This window comes from Dicentrarchus labrax, unplaced genomic scaffold (assembly GCF_905237075.1).
Source record: "Dicentrarchus labrax unplaced genomic scaffold, dlabrax2021, whole genome shotgun sequence".
Lineage (NCBI taxonomy): Eukaryota > Metazoa > Chordata > Actinopteri > Moronidae > Dicentrarchus > Dicentrarchus labrax.
In genome coordinates this window covers 21,099,885-21,114,623 of record NW_026136706.1, presented here as the reverse complement: position 1 = coordinate 21,114,623, position 14,739 = coordinate 21,099,885, and the positions used below count along the sequence as shown (strand labels likewise).

General features: G+C 41.4%; 1 protein-coding gene across 5 annotated transcripts in view; it reads left to right on the top strand.

Annotated features, from left to right (window-relative positions):
• Positions 1-13,910, top strand: part of nalcn (sodium leak channel, non-selective) — a 65,392-nt gene extending 51,482 nt beyond the window's left edge. For all 5 annotated transcript variants that reach the window (XM_051404638.1, XM_051404639.1, XM_051404637.1 and 2 more), the window contains 28 exons: positions 46-187; positions 388-461; positions 1,627-1,728; positions 1,856-1,925; positions 2,101-2,192; positions 2,328-2,450; positions 2,745-2,801; positions 3,364-3,484; positions 3,572-3,703; positions 4,151-4,318; positions 5,126-5,230; positions 5,663-5,769; positions 5,859-5,979; positions 6,092-6,190; positions 6,315-6,408; positions 8,001-8,107; positions 8,280-8,354; positions 8,457-8,576; positions 8,671-8,739; positions 8,868-9,016; positions 9,137-9,230; positions 9,674-9,806; positions 10,713-10,828; positions 11,421-11,578; positions 12,070-12,220; positions 12,350-12,499; positions 12,636-12,753; positions 13,004-13,910. In XM_051404638.1, coding sequence (XP_051260598.1) covers positions 46-187; positions 388-461; positions 1,627-1,728; positions 1,856-1,925; positions 2,101-2,192; positions 2,328-2,450; positions 2,745-2,801; positions 3,364-3,484; positions 3,572-3,703; positions 4,151-4,318; positions 5,126-5,230; positions 5,663-5,769; positions 5,859-5,979; positions 6,092-6,190; positions 6,315-6,408; positions 8,001-8,107; positions 8,280-8,354; positions 8,457-8,576; positions 8,671-8,739; positions 8,868-9,016; positions 9,137-9,230; positions 9,674-9,806; positions 10,713-10,828; positions 11,421-11,578; positions 12,070-12,220; positions 12,350-12,499; positions 12,636-12,753; positions 13,004-13,146 — 3,190 coding nt within the window. In that variant the 3' untranslated portion in view covers positions 13,147-13,910. The remainder of the gene's footprint in view (positions 1-45; positions 188-387; positions 462-1,626; positions 1,729-1,855; positions 1,926-2,100; positions 2,193-2,327; positions 2,451-2,744; positions 2,802-3,363; positions 3,485-3,571; positions 3,704-4,150; positions 4,319-5,125; positions 5,231-5,662; positions 5,770-5,858; positions 5,980-6,091; positions 6,191-6,314; positions 6,409-8,000; positions 8,108-8,279; positions 8,355-8,456; positions 8,577-8,670; positions 8,740-8,867; positions 9,017-9,136; positions 9,231-9,673; positions 9,807-10,712; positions 10,829-11,420; positions 11,579-12,069; positions 12,221-12,349; positions 12,500-12,635; positions 12,754-13,003) is intronic.
• Positions 13,911-14,739: the final 829 nt, after the last annotated feature.

The following is a 14,739-nucleotide window of genomic DNA, read 5'->3' as shown; positions in this document are numbered from 1 at the left end:
AGTTCACCACGTTTGTGTGTGTGTGCTGTTTGTTGTGCACTCTAGGGAGAGTTTTATGAAGCAGTTCATTGATCGTCAGCAGCAGGACACCAGTTGTTTGTTCCGGCGTCTTCCCTCTGCTTCATCCTCCTCCTGTGACCACTCCAAACGCTCAGCCATTGAAGACAACAAGTATATCGACCAAAAGGTACTTTAGTCACTTACTCACAGAAAGTGGATGCGAAGGTGATAACTCCATTTTCATGGCTACATATACAGAAGATAAACCACAGCAATAAGAAGTACAGTAGCATTAGCAAATGGTCCCTAATGTTCACAGTTGTTAATGGTGTGTTCTTGGATTTAACAAACTGCCAACTAATGGACTTTCACAATGGGCTCTCTCAGCTTCGCAGGTCAATATTTAGTATCCGAGCTCGTAACCTCCTGGAAAAAGAAACTACTATCAATAAAATCCTGCGGTAAGACACATCTACACCTCCCCAATAAGCATGGCTTTGTTGATTTGCAGGTCAAAAGACATTCAGGTTAAAACTGGGCTAAATGTGTTTCCATTTTATTGTTACATTTCAATGACTGTATTTCAATGTGTATTTAGCTGTATTGTAATTCTGCTGAAACAATGGTTATATGTAACCAAGATGTCTGATTTTTTTCAACTGAATCTAGCCCAGACGTCTTTTGACTTGCAACTTTAAACAGCTCCCCACGTTTGACTTAGTTGTTTCTGTTCTTTTGTTATTAATCAGAAGATCATAAGATTTTGGATTGACAACATCCTTGGAGACCCCAGTCAGATGTGTTTAGTATGCAACATCCACAGTAAAACGGAATATATGCCAGTCTTTGTGTGGGTGAAAGTAATAATGCGTGTGCACATTAGATTTAGCTCCGCTGTAACAGCACTCTGGTATTGTTAATGTTTCTTGCTCTCTGTCTCACACACGCACACACACAGACCCACTTCAGACTCATTTACTGTCGCGGTGAAGTAAATGGATAATTTGCTGTTCAGCATGGCAGAGCTGGCACTAAGTGTAGATTAGCTCTCCAGCACCGTGTCCAATCTGGCTCCCCCCTTCGCCCCTGCCACCCTCCCTTACCTTATTCAGTCAGTCTGAGAGATAGACAGCATATCAGTAGTCATAACACGTTCTGTCTGGCCTGCCATCTTCCACACAAACACACAATTAGACTCTCAGTCGCTCCAACATAGGCAAACATACACACACCATACGCAGGCATACTTTCTGCCAATAAACAAGTAATCGCTCCGCGTCTCTGTAAATGATGAAAGTACACACACTGCTGGTGCCCACAGTGTCATTAACTCCGTTCTGGTACATGACTCTGCTGTTAGCCAGAACAGACAGGAATACTCAGAGTCGTACACATGCACACACTCTGACTAATGGAATGATTAGAACCTGTTTCAAAATGACAGTGTGGATTGCTACTCTTACTCTTGCTCCCAACATGACGAATACCACATATAGTTTGTTGGGCAGGTAGCTGGACCAGATCCGGCTGTGTTCTGTTTGCTGGCTGGCGACCTCGCGCACTGACATTATTTTTTCATCGTCTTTATATTGATCATGAGGAGGTTTTTGTGTTTGTGTTTCTCAGGGCTTGTACCAGACAACGTATGCTAAGTGGATCCTTTGAAGGCCAGCCAGCCAAAGAACGCTCCATACTCAGTGTCCAGCATCACATACGGCAAGAGCGCAGGTCTGACAGCTCGCTCACACGCACACATGCACAAACACACCTACGCACACACTCAGAAATGCAAACAAGTGCGAACTTCTGTCCTGCACTGTACTATGTGATTCCTGTCTTCTCTTTGTGTCTGCAGATCTCTGAGACATGGCTCCACTAGTCAGAGGATCAGTCGAGGGAAGTCGCTGGAGACGCTCACCCAGGATGTGAGAACACACACACACACACACACACACACACACACACACACACACACACACACACACACACACACACACACAAATACTGACAAATATATTCTGCTACAAGCTTGTGAATAGCTGTTTATGTATTCCATCTTGGAAATATGACATTAGAACTTGTTTTCCTCCGTTTTCCCAGCATTCCAGTACAGTACGCTATCGTAACGCACAGAGAGAGGACAGTGAGATCAAGATGATCCAAGAAAAGAAAGAGCAAGCAGAAATGAAAAGGTATTCATATACACACATTTAACAAATACCAATACCAGCCTGTAATATTATGTTGTAACATTCATTCCTTGGTGTGTCATTAATACCTGTATAGTAACTGTTGTTTGTCCCATCTCTGCTTGTTTGGCTGAGCAGAAAAGTCCAGGAGGAGGAACTAAGAGAAAATCATCCTTACTTTGATAAGCCTCTCTTCATTGTGGGGCGGGAGCACCGCTTCAGGAACTTTTGCAGGATGATTGTTAGAGCTCGCTTCAACACGTAAGATCAGTCTCCACTCTGTAGACAGTCTACATGTTTCTCTAGGCAGCCTCTCGTGGCTCTGAATTCCCACAAATTGGACTTCAACAATTGTAACATGACATCAGTAAACAAAAAGTATTTATGTTTACCCACCTTTTTCACACCAATGCAGTACCACTGTTTACAATGTTTGCAGCATATCAGCAGCAAGGGTGAATGCCCTGTGAGTTTGGCTAATAAGACAGTTTTATTTTGGTTTTTGTTCTGTCAAAATGTTGACAATTTATTTTCTTTGTATGATTTTATATCTAGATCGAAAACTGACCCCATAACAGGAGCAGTGAAGAACACCAAATACCACCAGCTGTAGTAAGTGTGATGAATTATTGATTCCTTCACTCTCTATTGATCTTCGTTCTACAACAGTGGAATACTTATTAATTCTGCAGCTTAATTGCCTGCCGGTTGTGCTTCCCCAAAACTGTGGTAAAGAATGACAATTGCGTGCTGTGAGAGCTGTGAAATAGATTTCACCCATTATGCAACCTGATTGTAATTCAGCCGAGCAGAGAGTCTGATTATTAAAGTGAGAGGCAGTCCTTTGTATCTGATACTGTTGGTGCCGGGGGGATTGTTACTGACTACCTGCTGTAGAACAGATTGGTCTGCTCTCTCTCTCTCTCTCTCTCTCTCTCTCTCTCTCTCTCTCTCTCTCTCTCTCTCTCTCTCTCACACAAAGATTTATTCACTCTCACTTTCTGATACCTCTCCTCACATATCCTCCCTCCCTGTTTGTCTGCCCCCCTCTCTTTCTCTTGAATTATCCCTGAGTGTATGCTGGTTTGCAAACCAAATATCTTTCTTGGCCTACTTACACCCACTTCCTCTCTGTAAATTCTAAAAAACTATTTTCATATGTGTGTCTTTGCAGTGATCTTCTGGGCCTCGTCACCTATTTGGACTGGGTTATGATTGTAGTAACCATCTGCTCCTGCATCTCCATGATGTTTGAATCACCCTTCACCAGGGTCATGCACGTCCCGACACTGCAGGTATTAAAAAGCAGATGGATCAGTGGCTGAACGAATAGGCAATGCGTGATTGGACAGATGCTTTTACACCAGTGTCCTCTGTTTCAGATTGGGGAGTATGTGTTTGTGATCTTTATGAGCATCGAGCTCAACCTGAAGATCATGGCTGACGGGCTGTTCTTCACCCCCACGGCTGTCATCAGAGACTTTGGAGGAGTCATGGACATCTTCATCTATCTTGTGAGGAATCTCATTCAATCTAACGGCTCCTTCATTTAAACATGAAAAGTGTTGTGATCATAATGGGTGAATCGTACTGGAAAAAGTCAGGTAGACCAATCACATTTCATTTGTTTTATTTAAATAGTTGCCAATGTCTGTAAATAACTTTCAGTTTGGTGACTTCACGGTCATCATTTCATATTTTATTAGCTTTCTGAAATAACCCAATTCCTTATGTGTATCTCATTTGCATGTGTATTATGCGAAAGTCTTCGATCAGCGGTGTTGCAGTAGAACATGTCCATTTCAGATTGGTTGTGATAAAGGAATTGGGACAGTTACAAGGTTGCTGATGGTAATCAAATGATGAAACTGTGAACTGAACACATTGCAACTGCACGATTCGTAAGATGCTTTCCTTTCCCCCTAACCGTTCATCCCTGCCCTGCTGTGGGTCTCCTGTAGGTGAGTCTGATATTTCTGTGCTGGCTGCCTCCTGACGTCCCTCCTGAGTCTGGGGCTCAGCTGCTGATGATGCTGCGCAGCCTGCGTCCGCTCAGGATCTTCAAGCTGGTACCCCAGATGAGGAAGGTGGTGCGGGAGGTTCTCAAAGGATTCAAAGAGATTTTCCTGGTTAGCCGTGTACACTTTCCACTTATATGTGTGTGTGTGTGTGTGTGTGTGTGTGTGTGTGTGTGTGTGTGTGTGTCAAAATCTGAAACTACTTATTACATTTACTCAGCCCCAGAAGTAGAAAGAGGGATTTGTGTAAATTAGAAAATACAAGTGTTGTTAGTCCCTACTGATATGCGATACACAGGCATATGCTTGTAAACACAGCTCTCACTCTTCTTACTCTTTAGCTTTCTTTTGACCACTTAATTAGAAGAAAACTCTAGGAAATAATTAGAAACCTGTGAAATAATAAAAAAGAGTGAAATAAAGTGTTACCTGTGTTTATTGTATCTGGCAGGTAGTTTGTTTTACATTTCACTTCAGTGCATTATAACATTAAACTTAACTACTTGTGATGATAGGGCTTGAATGCAACACAGTTTGAAAAATACTTGTGAAAAAGCCTTGAGATGTGTGAAAAACTATGATATGCTTTGGTTGTATTCATGATTCATAGCACGTGGCTTAAAACATGCAAAAATACAACCAGGATTTGTGCTGTAGTGCATCTTATTCCCTTTTTTGGAATGTGCTCTTGTTGTTATTACATTCTCTCATTTCTGGGCTTTGCTTACCTTTTGCTTTTCCCAACAAGGATTTTATTTTATTATCAAAGGCTTACAATAGTTCCAGGTCCAACTTGGATTTTCCCAGCTGAGGTGTCTACATCCATGGCTGTCTGACATCCTTAGTTTGCTCTCTAATCTCACAGGCTTGGATTATGTTGAACTGTCTGCCTTAAACTCTTGATTGATTCCCCTGCAGGTTTCCATTCTGCTCCTCACACTAATGCTGGTGTTTGCAAGCTTTGGAGTTCAACTGTTTGCCGGAAAGCTTGCCAAGTGCAACGACCCCCATATCCTTAAACGGGTACAGCAAGAAACATAATCTCCTCACTAAACCACCCCCTCCCATTCCATGCTCCCTGCAGAGAAGCAGGAGAAGTACAAGGGGTTTCCCCAGTCAAATCAATAATCCAGTGGTTCCTTTTATCCTACTCAGTCATCATTCTTTCATCTTGTTTCTATATAATCTTTTATCGTATATAAAACCCTGATGTTTTCACATTGGATGAAAGTTATACATAATAATTAATTCTGTAAGACAGGGAGTTCTTATTAAAACCACTTATGCATTACACAAAAGCAAGTATTAGTGTTTGTTTATCTGTAGTGTATTTTATATATATAGTGTATTTTAGCAAACATAAACATTGTAAATCCCTTAACCAGCAGCCGTCTTTATCTGTTTTAACCCTCGTTCTAATGGTTGCTTCCTTTTGTGTTTTGCTGTAAACAATAGGAGGATTGTCACGGTATATTTCGAATAAATGTCAGCGTTTCCAAAAACCTCAACCTAAAACTGAAGCATGGAGAGAAGAAACCTGGTTTCTGGGTACCAAGAGTCTGGTATAGCTGCTTGTTTTTCTATTATTGCTTGATATAAGGTTTCCTTTCCTGCAGCCAGAGATTGATGTGTCCATTCTGTCCTTCCTCAGGGCCAACCCTCGTAATTTTAACTTTGACAATGTGGGAAATGCCATGTTGGCTCTGTTTGAAGTGCTGTCACTCAAAGGCTGGGTGGAGGTCCGAGATGTCATTATTCACCGCGTTGGACCGGTGCTGAACCTTACCTTACCTCACCTTTACACTTACTTCCATCAAAGTGTTTTGCTACTGCCCCCAGTATTTTAAGAACACTGTAACCGTTTCAATACCTCTGTTCCCGCAGATCCATGGCATCTACATCCATGTCTTTGTGTTTCTGGGTTGCATGATTGGACTCACTCTGTTTGTAGGCGTCGTCATTGCAAACTTCAACGAGAACAAGGTACACATATAGATAGAGCCTCCTACTTTTTTAAGATTATTTTGTGGTTGGTTTTACCTTCATGTGGCAGTAAAGATACTAGACCAACTCCATGATTGAAATGTGTTGTTTCTCCCACCATCAGGGCACTGCCCTCCTAACAGTGGACCAGAGGAGATGGGAAGATCTGAAGAGTCGACTGAAAATAGCCCAACCTCTCCACCTGCCCCCTCGCCCAGGTGCTCCCACACAAAAGAAAACACAAACACACACATCAAATGCTTTGGTGATAAGGGGAATCAAGCACAGCATTATGTAACTCACGTCTTCGCCCCATTCCCTGATTGATCATGTGGTGCGTGTTGGTGCACTGTTAAGTAGCAGCTGCGCGATGAATCCATATTGAATAGTCCTTGTTTTTCATTGAGGATTGATGCCGGGAGGGATTAATCGTGACACCCAAGTGATGACTACCAGCAGTAATGAAAAAGCGGAATAGATGAACAGATAACGCAAATCTGACACTCTGACACTGAATCGTGCGTGTCACAGACTTCTACGGGAAATTAATTTACTCAATTGATCGAATATTCACACCTCTGTAGAGGTAAACTACCAGTTTCAAAATCACATTTATAGACCAAGTAACTAGATGAATGTTGAGTTTATTTTAAATGCAAGCAAACTCTATGTTGCGATCGACCTTTTAACACAGGAATACTGTACGTTTTCACTGTTGCTCTTCCTCCTGGGATGAGAGTCGTGAGAATAGTTGAAATGCCTCAGAGGCAGTGTGGGAAATCGCCTGTTAGTACAGTTGAGGCTGAGAACTAACAGAAAATCAATGGCCTCAGTTTTAGTCGGCAGTGCCGCTGACACCAGCAGTCTCAACCTGACTTTGATCCACGTCCAGAGGCCCTCAGCACTGGCGCCACTCACTCACTACTGGCAGATCATTACAGCACTGAGCTGGCCTTTACTCACATGCTCCGACTCAAAGCACTTGCAAAATGTGTCTCTGTGGTCCGCAGTCATATATAATCACAGAGCCTGCCACTGGATGTACTGTTGTTATATTCCTATTTCATGTTCATTAAACTGCCTGCTTAGAAGTGGACACTAGGGATGGTTGTAACAAGGATTTGCAACAAGGATTTCTTCTGACATGGATTTGTTGTGACAAGGATAAAATATTACACAGCAAGAATGCTAGCACATGAAACAAGCCTGAACTTGAAATGAATGGGGAAATTAATATTCGCTGGTTTGGAAACCTGCAGACAGTTACAGTGTGAAGCAAATATAGTGTAATTAGGTAGAGTTCGGGTGGGCTTCAGCAATGGCCGATCACATCAGCTCCTTTCATCCTTTTTTGAATAAAGATAATTTCAATTTATGTTTTGGGGGAAGTAAGTAAAGAGTAACTTTTTGAAGCCAGTAATTAATTTAACACTAACCTCCCATGTTTTTCCACAAGCACAATTCACAAAATCATTTGCACTTAGTGTTAGTTTTTTACCTTATTTTGACACAAGCGCGGCTACAGTACATACATAAATGTGTGTAAAACCTGCAGCAAAATTAGCACACTGATAGGAACACTCAGGCAGTCCATGAGCGCCATCTGCAGGACAGTAAGGGATACTACAACAGATCTAAGCATTTCTTCTAAAGACCACTACTGCAGCTGCTTCAGACATTTAGATTTGATCACTTGATCAGAGAGAACCACAACTGTATGAAAACGTTGAAATAAACAAATTTCCATTAAGATATTTTGTTCTAGCTGTGCAGGTATCAATATATCTCTGGTCTTCTACCTGCTTGACAGAAAACGGGGGTTTCCGAGCCAAGATGTATGACATTACTCAACATCCCTTCTTTAAACGGGGCATTGCTGTGCTGGTGTTGGCACAGTCAGTGCTGCTCTCAGTCAAGGTAAAGTCTCATATCAGTGCATCATGCCAGTTCATTTATGCATGCATCCTCCTTGTTTATTTATTTTTTAATCTCCTACGATTTTCTTATTTCTTTTGCAGTACAGTTATGGTTTTTATATTGGAATGTGCTAAATAAATATAATATGAACTGACATATTGCTCCTCTCCAGTGGGACGTAGGTGGTAAAGCAACGTTTCCTCTTGCCACCATGTCAGTGGTCTTCACCTTTATATTTGTACTGGAGGTGAGCCTGTGATCCTGTCTACTTAGTTTCAAGGTTTTACTTTGATTGCCTCTTCTGGGTACAGACGCCTGTCTGATGTGACTTGTTGGTGTTGTTACCCAGGTAACCATGAAGCTGATAGCCATGTCTCCAGCGGGTTACTGGCAAAGCAGGCGAAATCGCTATGACCTGCTGGTCACATCACTGGGTGTCATCTGGATAGTCCTGCACTTTTCCTTACGGGTTTGACAAATTACTGTTGTGTTAAGGGAACATTTTAGGAATTTTGATTAAGTCAGTGTAAACTAATTACTAACTACATTATTTCTGCCTATAGAATGCATACACCTACATGATGGGCACCTGTGTGATCGTCTTCAGATTCTTTACAATATGTGGGAAGCATGTGAGTATATTTTTTTGTGCAAGAACATACTTAATTTTAGTGTATTTTACCAAAAAATAATGTGCTTTGCAACAGAAAAATATGCTTCTGAATGTGTGTGCACGTGTGTCTGTGTGTGATGAATAAAGGTGACTCTAAAGATGCTGCTGTTGACTGTGGTAGTCAGCATGTACAAGAGCTTCTTCATCATCGTGGGCATGTTCCTCCTTCTCCTCTGCTATGCATTTGCTGGTGTTGTTTTATTTGGAACTGTCAAATACGGAGAGAACATCAACCGGTAAGGATTAGATCGTCTGTTTATTGACAAGACCCTGTCCTTTATTATGCTGATGAGCACTGCAGGCTGTATGCAGTAGATACAGTATATCTGATTCTGTCTGTCTCCCACTATTTGCAGGCATGCCAACTTCTCCACGGCGGGCAAGGCTATCACCGTTCTTTTCCGTATCGTCACAGGGGAAGATTGGAATAAAATCATGCATGACTGCATGGTAAGATGGGCTGCAGGTCCGACACACACACCTACAGACGAAAGAACATACCAACTATTTACAATCTGGAAAAATAATGTATATTGTTTACATTCTATTTTGTGTTGAGAGGGTCCCTTCACCTCAAATTTTTTGTCGCTACACCAATACAATGGAGGATGGTTTGTGGGGCTCACAGCAAAATTAATAGTTACTGCGGTCACTCCAAGTTGTGTAACTTTGGATGCTTCTCAGACCCCGCTGTCAGCAGTTTTCACTGGAATTATTTTCTAGCAAAAGAAATAGCTCCAATGTAAAATGCTGACATGGCTATCTGCATGGCTAGATATCGCTATGTAAATAAAACATTTTTTAATGTATATATATTGTTTGGGTGGACCAACCCTTTATTCAGGGAGCATTTGACATGTTTTATTGCAAATTATGTTTTTATCTGTCACCAGGTGCAGGCCCCATTCTGCACCCCGGACAAACATCGCTACTGGGAGACTGACTGTGGCAACTACGCTGGAGCGCTTATCTACTTCTGCTCTTTCTATGTCATCATAGCCTACATCATGCTCAACCTACTCGTAGGTCCGTGTGTACTTTTATTTATGGCAATTTTGTTCACACTCACTTTCAATTTGGGGACAAAAAGCAAGTTACATTTTAGGTTTAAGACTTTAACTATGGTTAATTTTTATAGTTATAATAATTTTCCAGGAAATAATGTAAGTCAGTGCTACTTCCTAAGTGGCAAAAACAAGTGTGTTACACAAGACTGCAGAACTCATAAAGCACACTTAGCTGTAGTATTGTCATCTCTCCAAAGGGATAAAAAAAAGAGTTTCTCCAGAGACGAGAGTTTAGTTTATTACAGCAGTTATGATCAGCACATTGAACAAACCCCTTCATGCTGAAATTATTATTTCATTCTCATGTCAGAGGCTGCCGTACAAGAAGAGGGAAAGAGGCAGAATGACATGGCAGAAAAAAAGGAAAGATAGTTGGAAAGTAGAATCAAAATGAGCATGAGTCTTAGACATGAACCAAACCATCTCTTTACATCTTTTTTAATGTGCTCTACAGTGTGTATTCTCTGGTTTCCTGGACTTTTGTATGGGTTGTAATTTCATCTGAAAAGATAAATATATATATATATATACACAGTATATACATAACACAAATAATACAAAATCACACATATAAAAGAAAGAAGAATAAAAAATGAAGGAAGAGTGAGAGTGATTGCTGAATAAATGTGAACTTGAGAATCGGGTTGAAAATTGTCTTCTCGCTTGAAATCGTGTTATTATAACAGTCTGGGTTTCCATCAGCCCATTATTGATGATTCATTCAGGCTCCCAGAACCCTGGACTGTTAACTCATGGCATCATAAAATAAATGAATATTTAGAGCTCTAATAGGCAGCAGAACAACATTGATTGAATAATGAATATTTGCATCTGTGAGTATTTATATCTCTTGCTATTGCTGCAGCCATCATCGTGGAGAACTTCTCTCTATTCTACTCCACCGAGGAGGACCAGCTGTTGAGCTATAATGACCTGAGGCACTTCCAAATCATCTGGAACATGGTGGATGACAAACGGGAGGTGAGAAATTAGCTATAGGCGAGGGGATGAGGACACAGCGGAGGGGAGAGGATGACGATCATAGAGCTGTGAGCCAAGGATGATATAGAGAAAATAAAAGCAGGATGAGAGCTAATGAGATGGGTTGAAGGGAATGAAGTATAGCATTAAGTAATAGGAGTAAAAGTAATTAGAACAGTGGGGCTGTATTAAAAATGTAGACCCCCCTCCCATTTCTCTATCTGACGTCATTTGGATGTACTGTAGGCTTTTCTTTTCAATTATTTGTGCAGTCACAACCAATTATAACATGACAAACTCTATATATATAAACAGCAGCCATTACCTATATACATATATGGGCCAACTCCAACCCCATTCACCTTTGCTAGTCACTATCTGTAACTGTGGGCTGACATCCCATATCAAACCCCAGGCTGCTGTATGTATACATGCAAGGTATTAAAAACAAAAAGATTGAAATTAATTAAAAGTTAGAATTTCAGCATTTAAAATTCAGGCGTAAGTCTCAGCATCATAGACTTGAGACTGAGACTGAGACAGCCTCACTGCCTCTTGAATAACCCTGCGACCTCTTCGACCGTTTCACCAGGGCGTCATCCCGACATCCAGGGTGAAGTTCCTGCTTCGTCTGCTCCGAGGGAGGCTGGAAGTGGACCTGGACAAAGACAAGTTGCTGTTTAAACACATGTGCTATGAGATGGAGCGACTGCACAGTGGAGGAGATGTGACCTTCCATGATGTGCTCAGGTGACCAAGGAACACCACATACACTTCACACATTGGTGAAGTGTTTAGGATAACACAGTGTAACATTGATTCTGAGCTGTACACTCGTGCCCTCCTTTATTACTTGCAAAAAAAGAAAAAAACTGATTAATTGATGAACTCACATGTTAGATCTCCACTAGGCAAGATTTTATTTTCTGTCCAATTGAAATTCTGGTCTGAGAGATCTTCACTTGCACAGGAGGTAGCAAATTGTATGAAATAGAAAGCCTGTTTCTCAAGAAAAATTGTGACTGACAAATAATTTGGGTTCATACGAGTGTAGAGTTAATCATATTATATCCCATCATTTGGTGATTTAGAAGTCTTTCACATCTTGATGGTTTAGTGAAGCTTCAGTGCAACTCGTATATTAAGGATTCATTTTAAGAATGCAGAATTATATTCCACTAAATATGTCACTCTTTTGGCTGTGTGTGTGTGTGTGTGTGTGTGTGTGTGTGATCATACAGCATGCTGTCATATCGCTCAGTGGACATTAGAAAGTCTCTCCAGCTGGAGGAGCTGTTGGCCAGGGAACAGTTGGAGTACACCATTGAAGAAGAGGTTGCCAAACAGACCATACGCATGTGGCTCAAGAAGTGCCTCAAACGCATCCGGGCGGTTAGTCTCTCAACAGAAAACACACAAACATGCCCTTGTGAAAACACACTCATCCTCAGCGTATTTCACAAACATACATGTACAGTATGTCTCCACACACTGACTATATATGTCTGTGTGTACTTGCAGAAGCAGCAGCAGTCGTGTAGCATCATCCACAGCCTGAGAGAGAGCCAGCAGCAGGAGCTGAGCCGTTTTCTCAACCCCCCCAGCATAGAGACCACCGTGCCAAGTGAAGACCACAATACTAACAATCCAGACAACCCCTCGCAGCCTGAGGTAAAGCCCCACATCCAGACCGAACACTGCATACACACTCACACATGCTCACAGCTTGATAGGTAGCAAGCACATCATATAATCTGCAGGTGTGCGCTTGCACTGGTGAAAAAACGTATATCTCCTCTTTGTTTAGATGAGTGGTCTCCAGCAGCTACTGAGCCCCACGTTGTCAGACAGAGGAGGCTACAGGCAGGACTCTTCAGACCTGGGGAGACCACAGAGGAAACTGGGACAGTGGAGGCTGCCTGCAGGTGTGCACTCCTCTGTATACTGCCTATTGCAAGTGGCACAGTACTGTAGAGGATGTTCTGTTACAGTGAAGTGGAATGAATATTTTCTCTAGTGTGTTTCTCTGCCATGGAAAACCAAGGCTTGATGTGAACTTATATTACAGAAAAAGTGATTTATTTATGCAGACAAGTCAGTTATAAACAAACTTATTTACAATAGTGGCTTTTTATGTGGAATTGACTTCTCTGTTCTTTGCTTGTGTTGTGTCAGGTCGCACAAGCGTCAAGTCCATAGTGTGTAAGATGAACCCTGTCAACGATGAGGCTTCTTCAGGGTCCGAGGTGAAGAAGTGGTGGACCCGCCAGCTGACTGTGGAGAGCGACGAGAGCGGCGATGACCTCATTGACATTTAGAGAATGAGGCGCAGCGTATCCTGCCGTTTTTTACAGATGAGCTGGGAAGCTTGCTGGCTGTCTCCAAGGTGTTTCATTTCCTCTTGTTCTCCCCTGATCAATGGAAGAAATCCTTTTTCTAAACATTTTTTAATTCAGGTTCAGAACTGTTCAAAAAGTATGGTAGACTGCGCAGTCTACCATTTTGTGGTTATTGATGAGACATTCGTTGAGCAGCCTTTTTTACAGGCAGTGACGATTTCATACTTCTGGGATAGGTATTACTTTTCCTCTGTGATACGATTGCTGAGTTTTTCTATGCAGGCCCATACGGTGTTAAAGCAGACTGCAACAGGAAAGGACAAGTTGCATTCACAAAACGAACCAAGAAGCTGCTGCTGTATGTGTTTTCTACTGATCTGCTGCTTCATGCTAGTTGTGTTGATGCAGCTACAATAATTTGTGATGTCCTACCATGTCAGTGCTTTGTGTCTGTTCTTATGTTTTAGTCTAATAATGTCTCAGTATGAATCATATAAATGTCAATTTTCATATAGTCACTTTATACTTAAACCAGGCCTCTTGTTCTCAATGCAAGAACATGCAAATTAAAGCAACTTTTAGATTTATGACTGTGAATGTAATTAAAAGTCAAATCTATCTTATGTATTTGTGTGGAGTTAAAACATGAAATATTTTGTAAATTATTATAAATCCTTTAAGCTTTATCAAGTATTTAATTATTCTAATAAAGGCCTGCACTGCTTAGGCATTTATGAGCAAAACTAATTGATTCCATTTCTTTGACAAAGATGATACAAATTGATGATGTAAAAATGTATAGAGACTGCTGTTTGCATATGATGTTAGTTATGTAAAAATATTTCTTTCTTGTAGTACTTGAACGTTGAAGTGACAATACCAGCAGACCCCTGACCTAACTAACACACTTTCTTATTGAAATGGTCAAGTCTAAATTTAAAAAAGGGCTGCCAGCTACCTGTATTTTTAAATGCTGATTATAGTCTACAGTGATCATGTGCAGCCTAGCCTAGAGTATTTCCTGTTGTTTTGGCCATCCCATGTTTCCTCCCTAAGCCTGTTGGCCCTTTCATCATGACTTGTTTTACACAGAGATTCAATTCAATTTATGAGGAATTTAATTATCCCTCTATGAGTAAAAAAAACAAAAAACGTGGGATTAGACTAACGAAGGGGGTAATTGAGTGGACAGATGCTGTTTAATGATTCTCCTCGCATACATCTGCTCAGATCAAACAGCGTGGTCCCCACCCCTTCTCTGGATAACACTGCCCTCTCCTGGATACATGCTGAGCTGCCCTGATAAGCTGTTGAGCATTGTTTTCTCAACTTTGTTGTTTACATTTCTTGCTATGTATGAAATGCAACCAGCTGACCAAAGGGGAAATGACTCAATTCTAAGGCCGCAGTGCTGGGCTGTTCCTCTTCATTACATTATATCGTATAGTTTTTTCCTCCTCTTTAATGTACTCTCATTGCTCATCCTGGTGCCCAGCACTTTCTCCATTTCACAGCGATGGCCGATGATGACAGCCCTGTCAGCTGCCATGTCATGTGCAGCTTGCTGTGGAT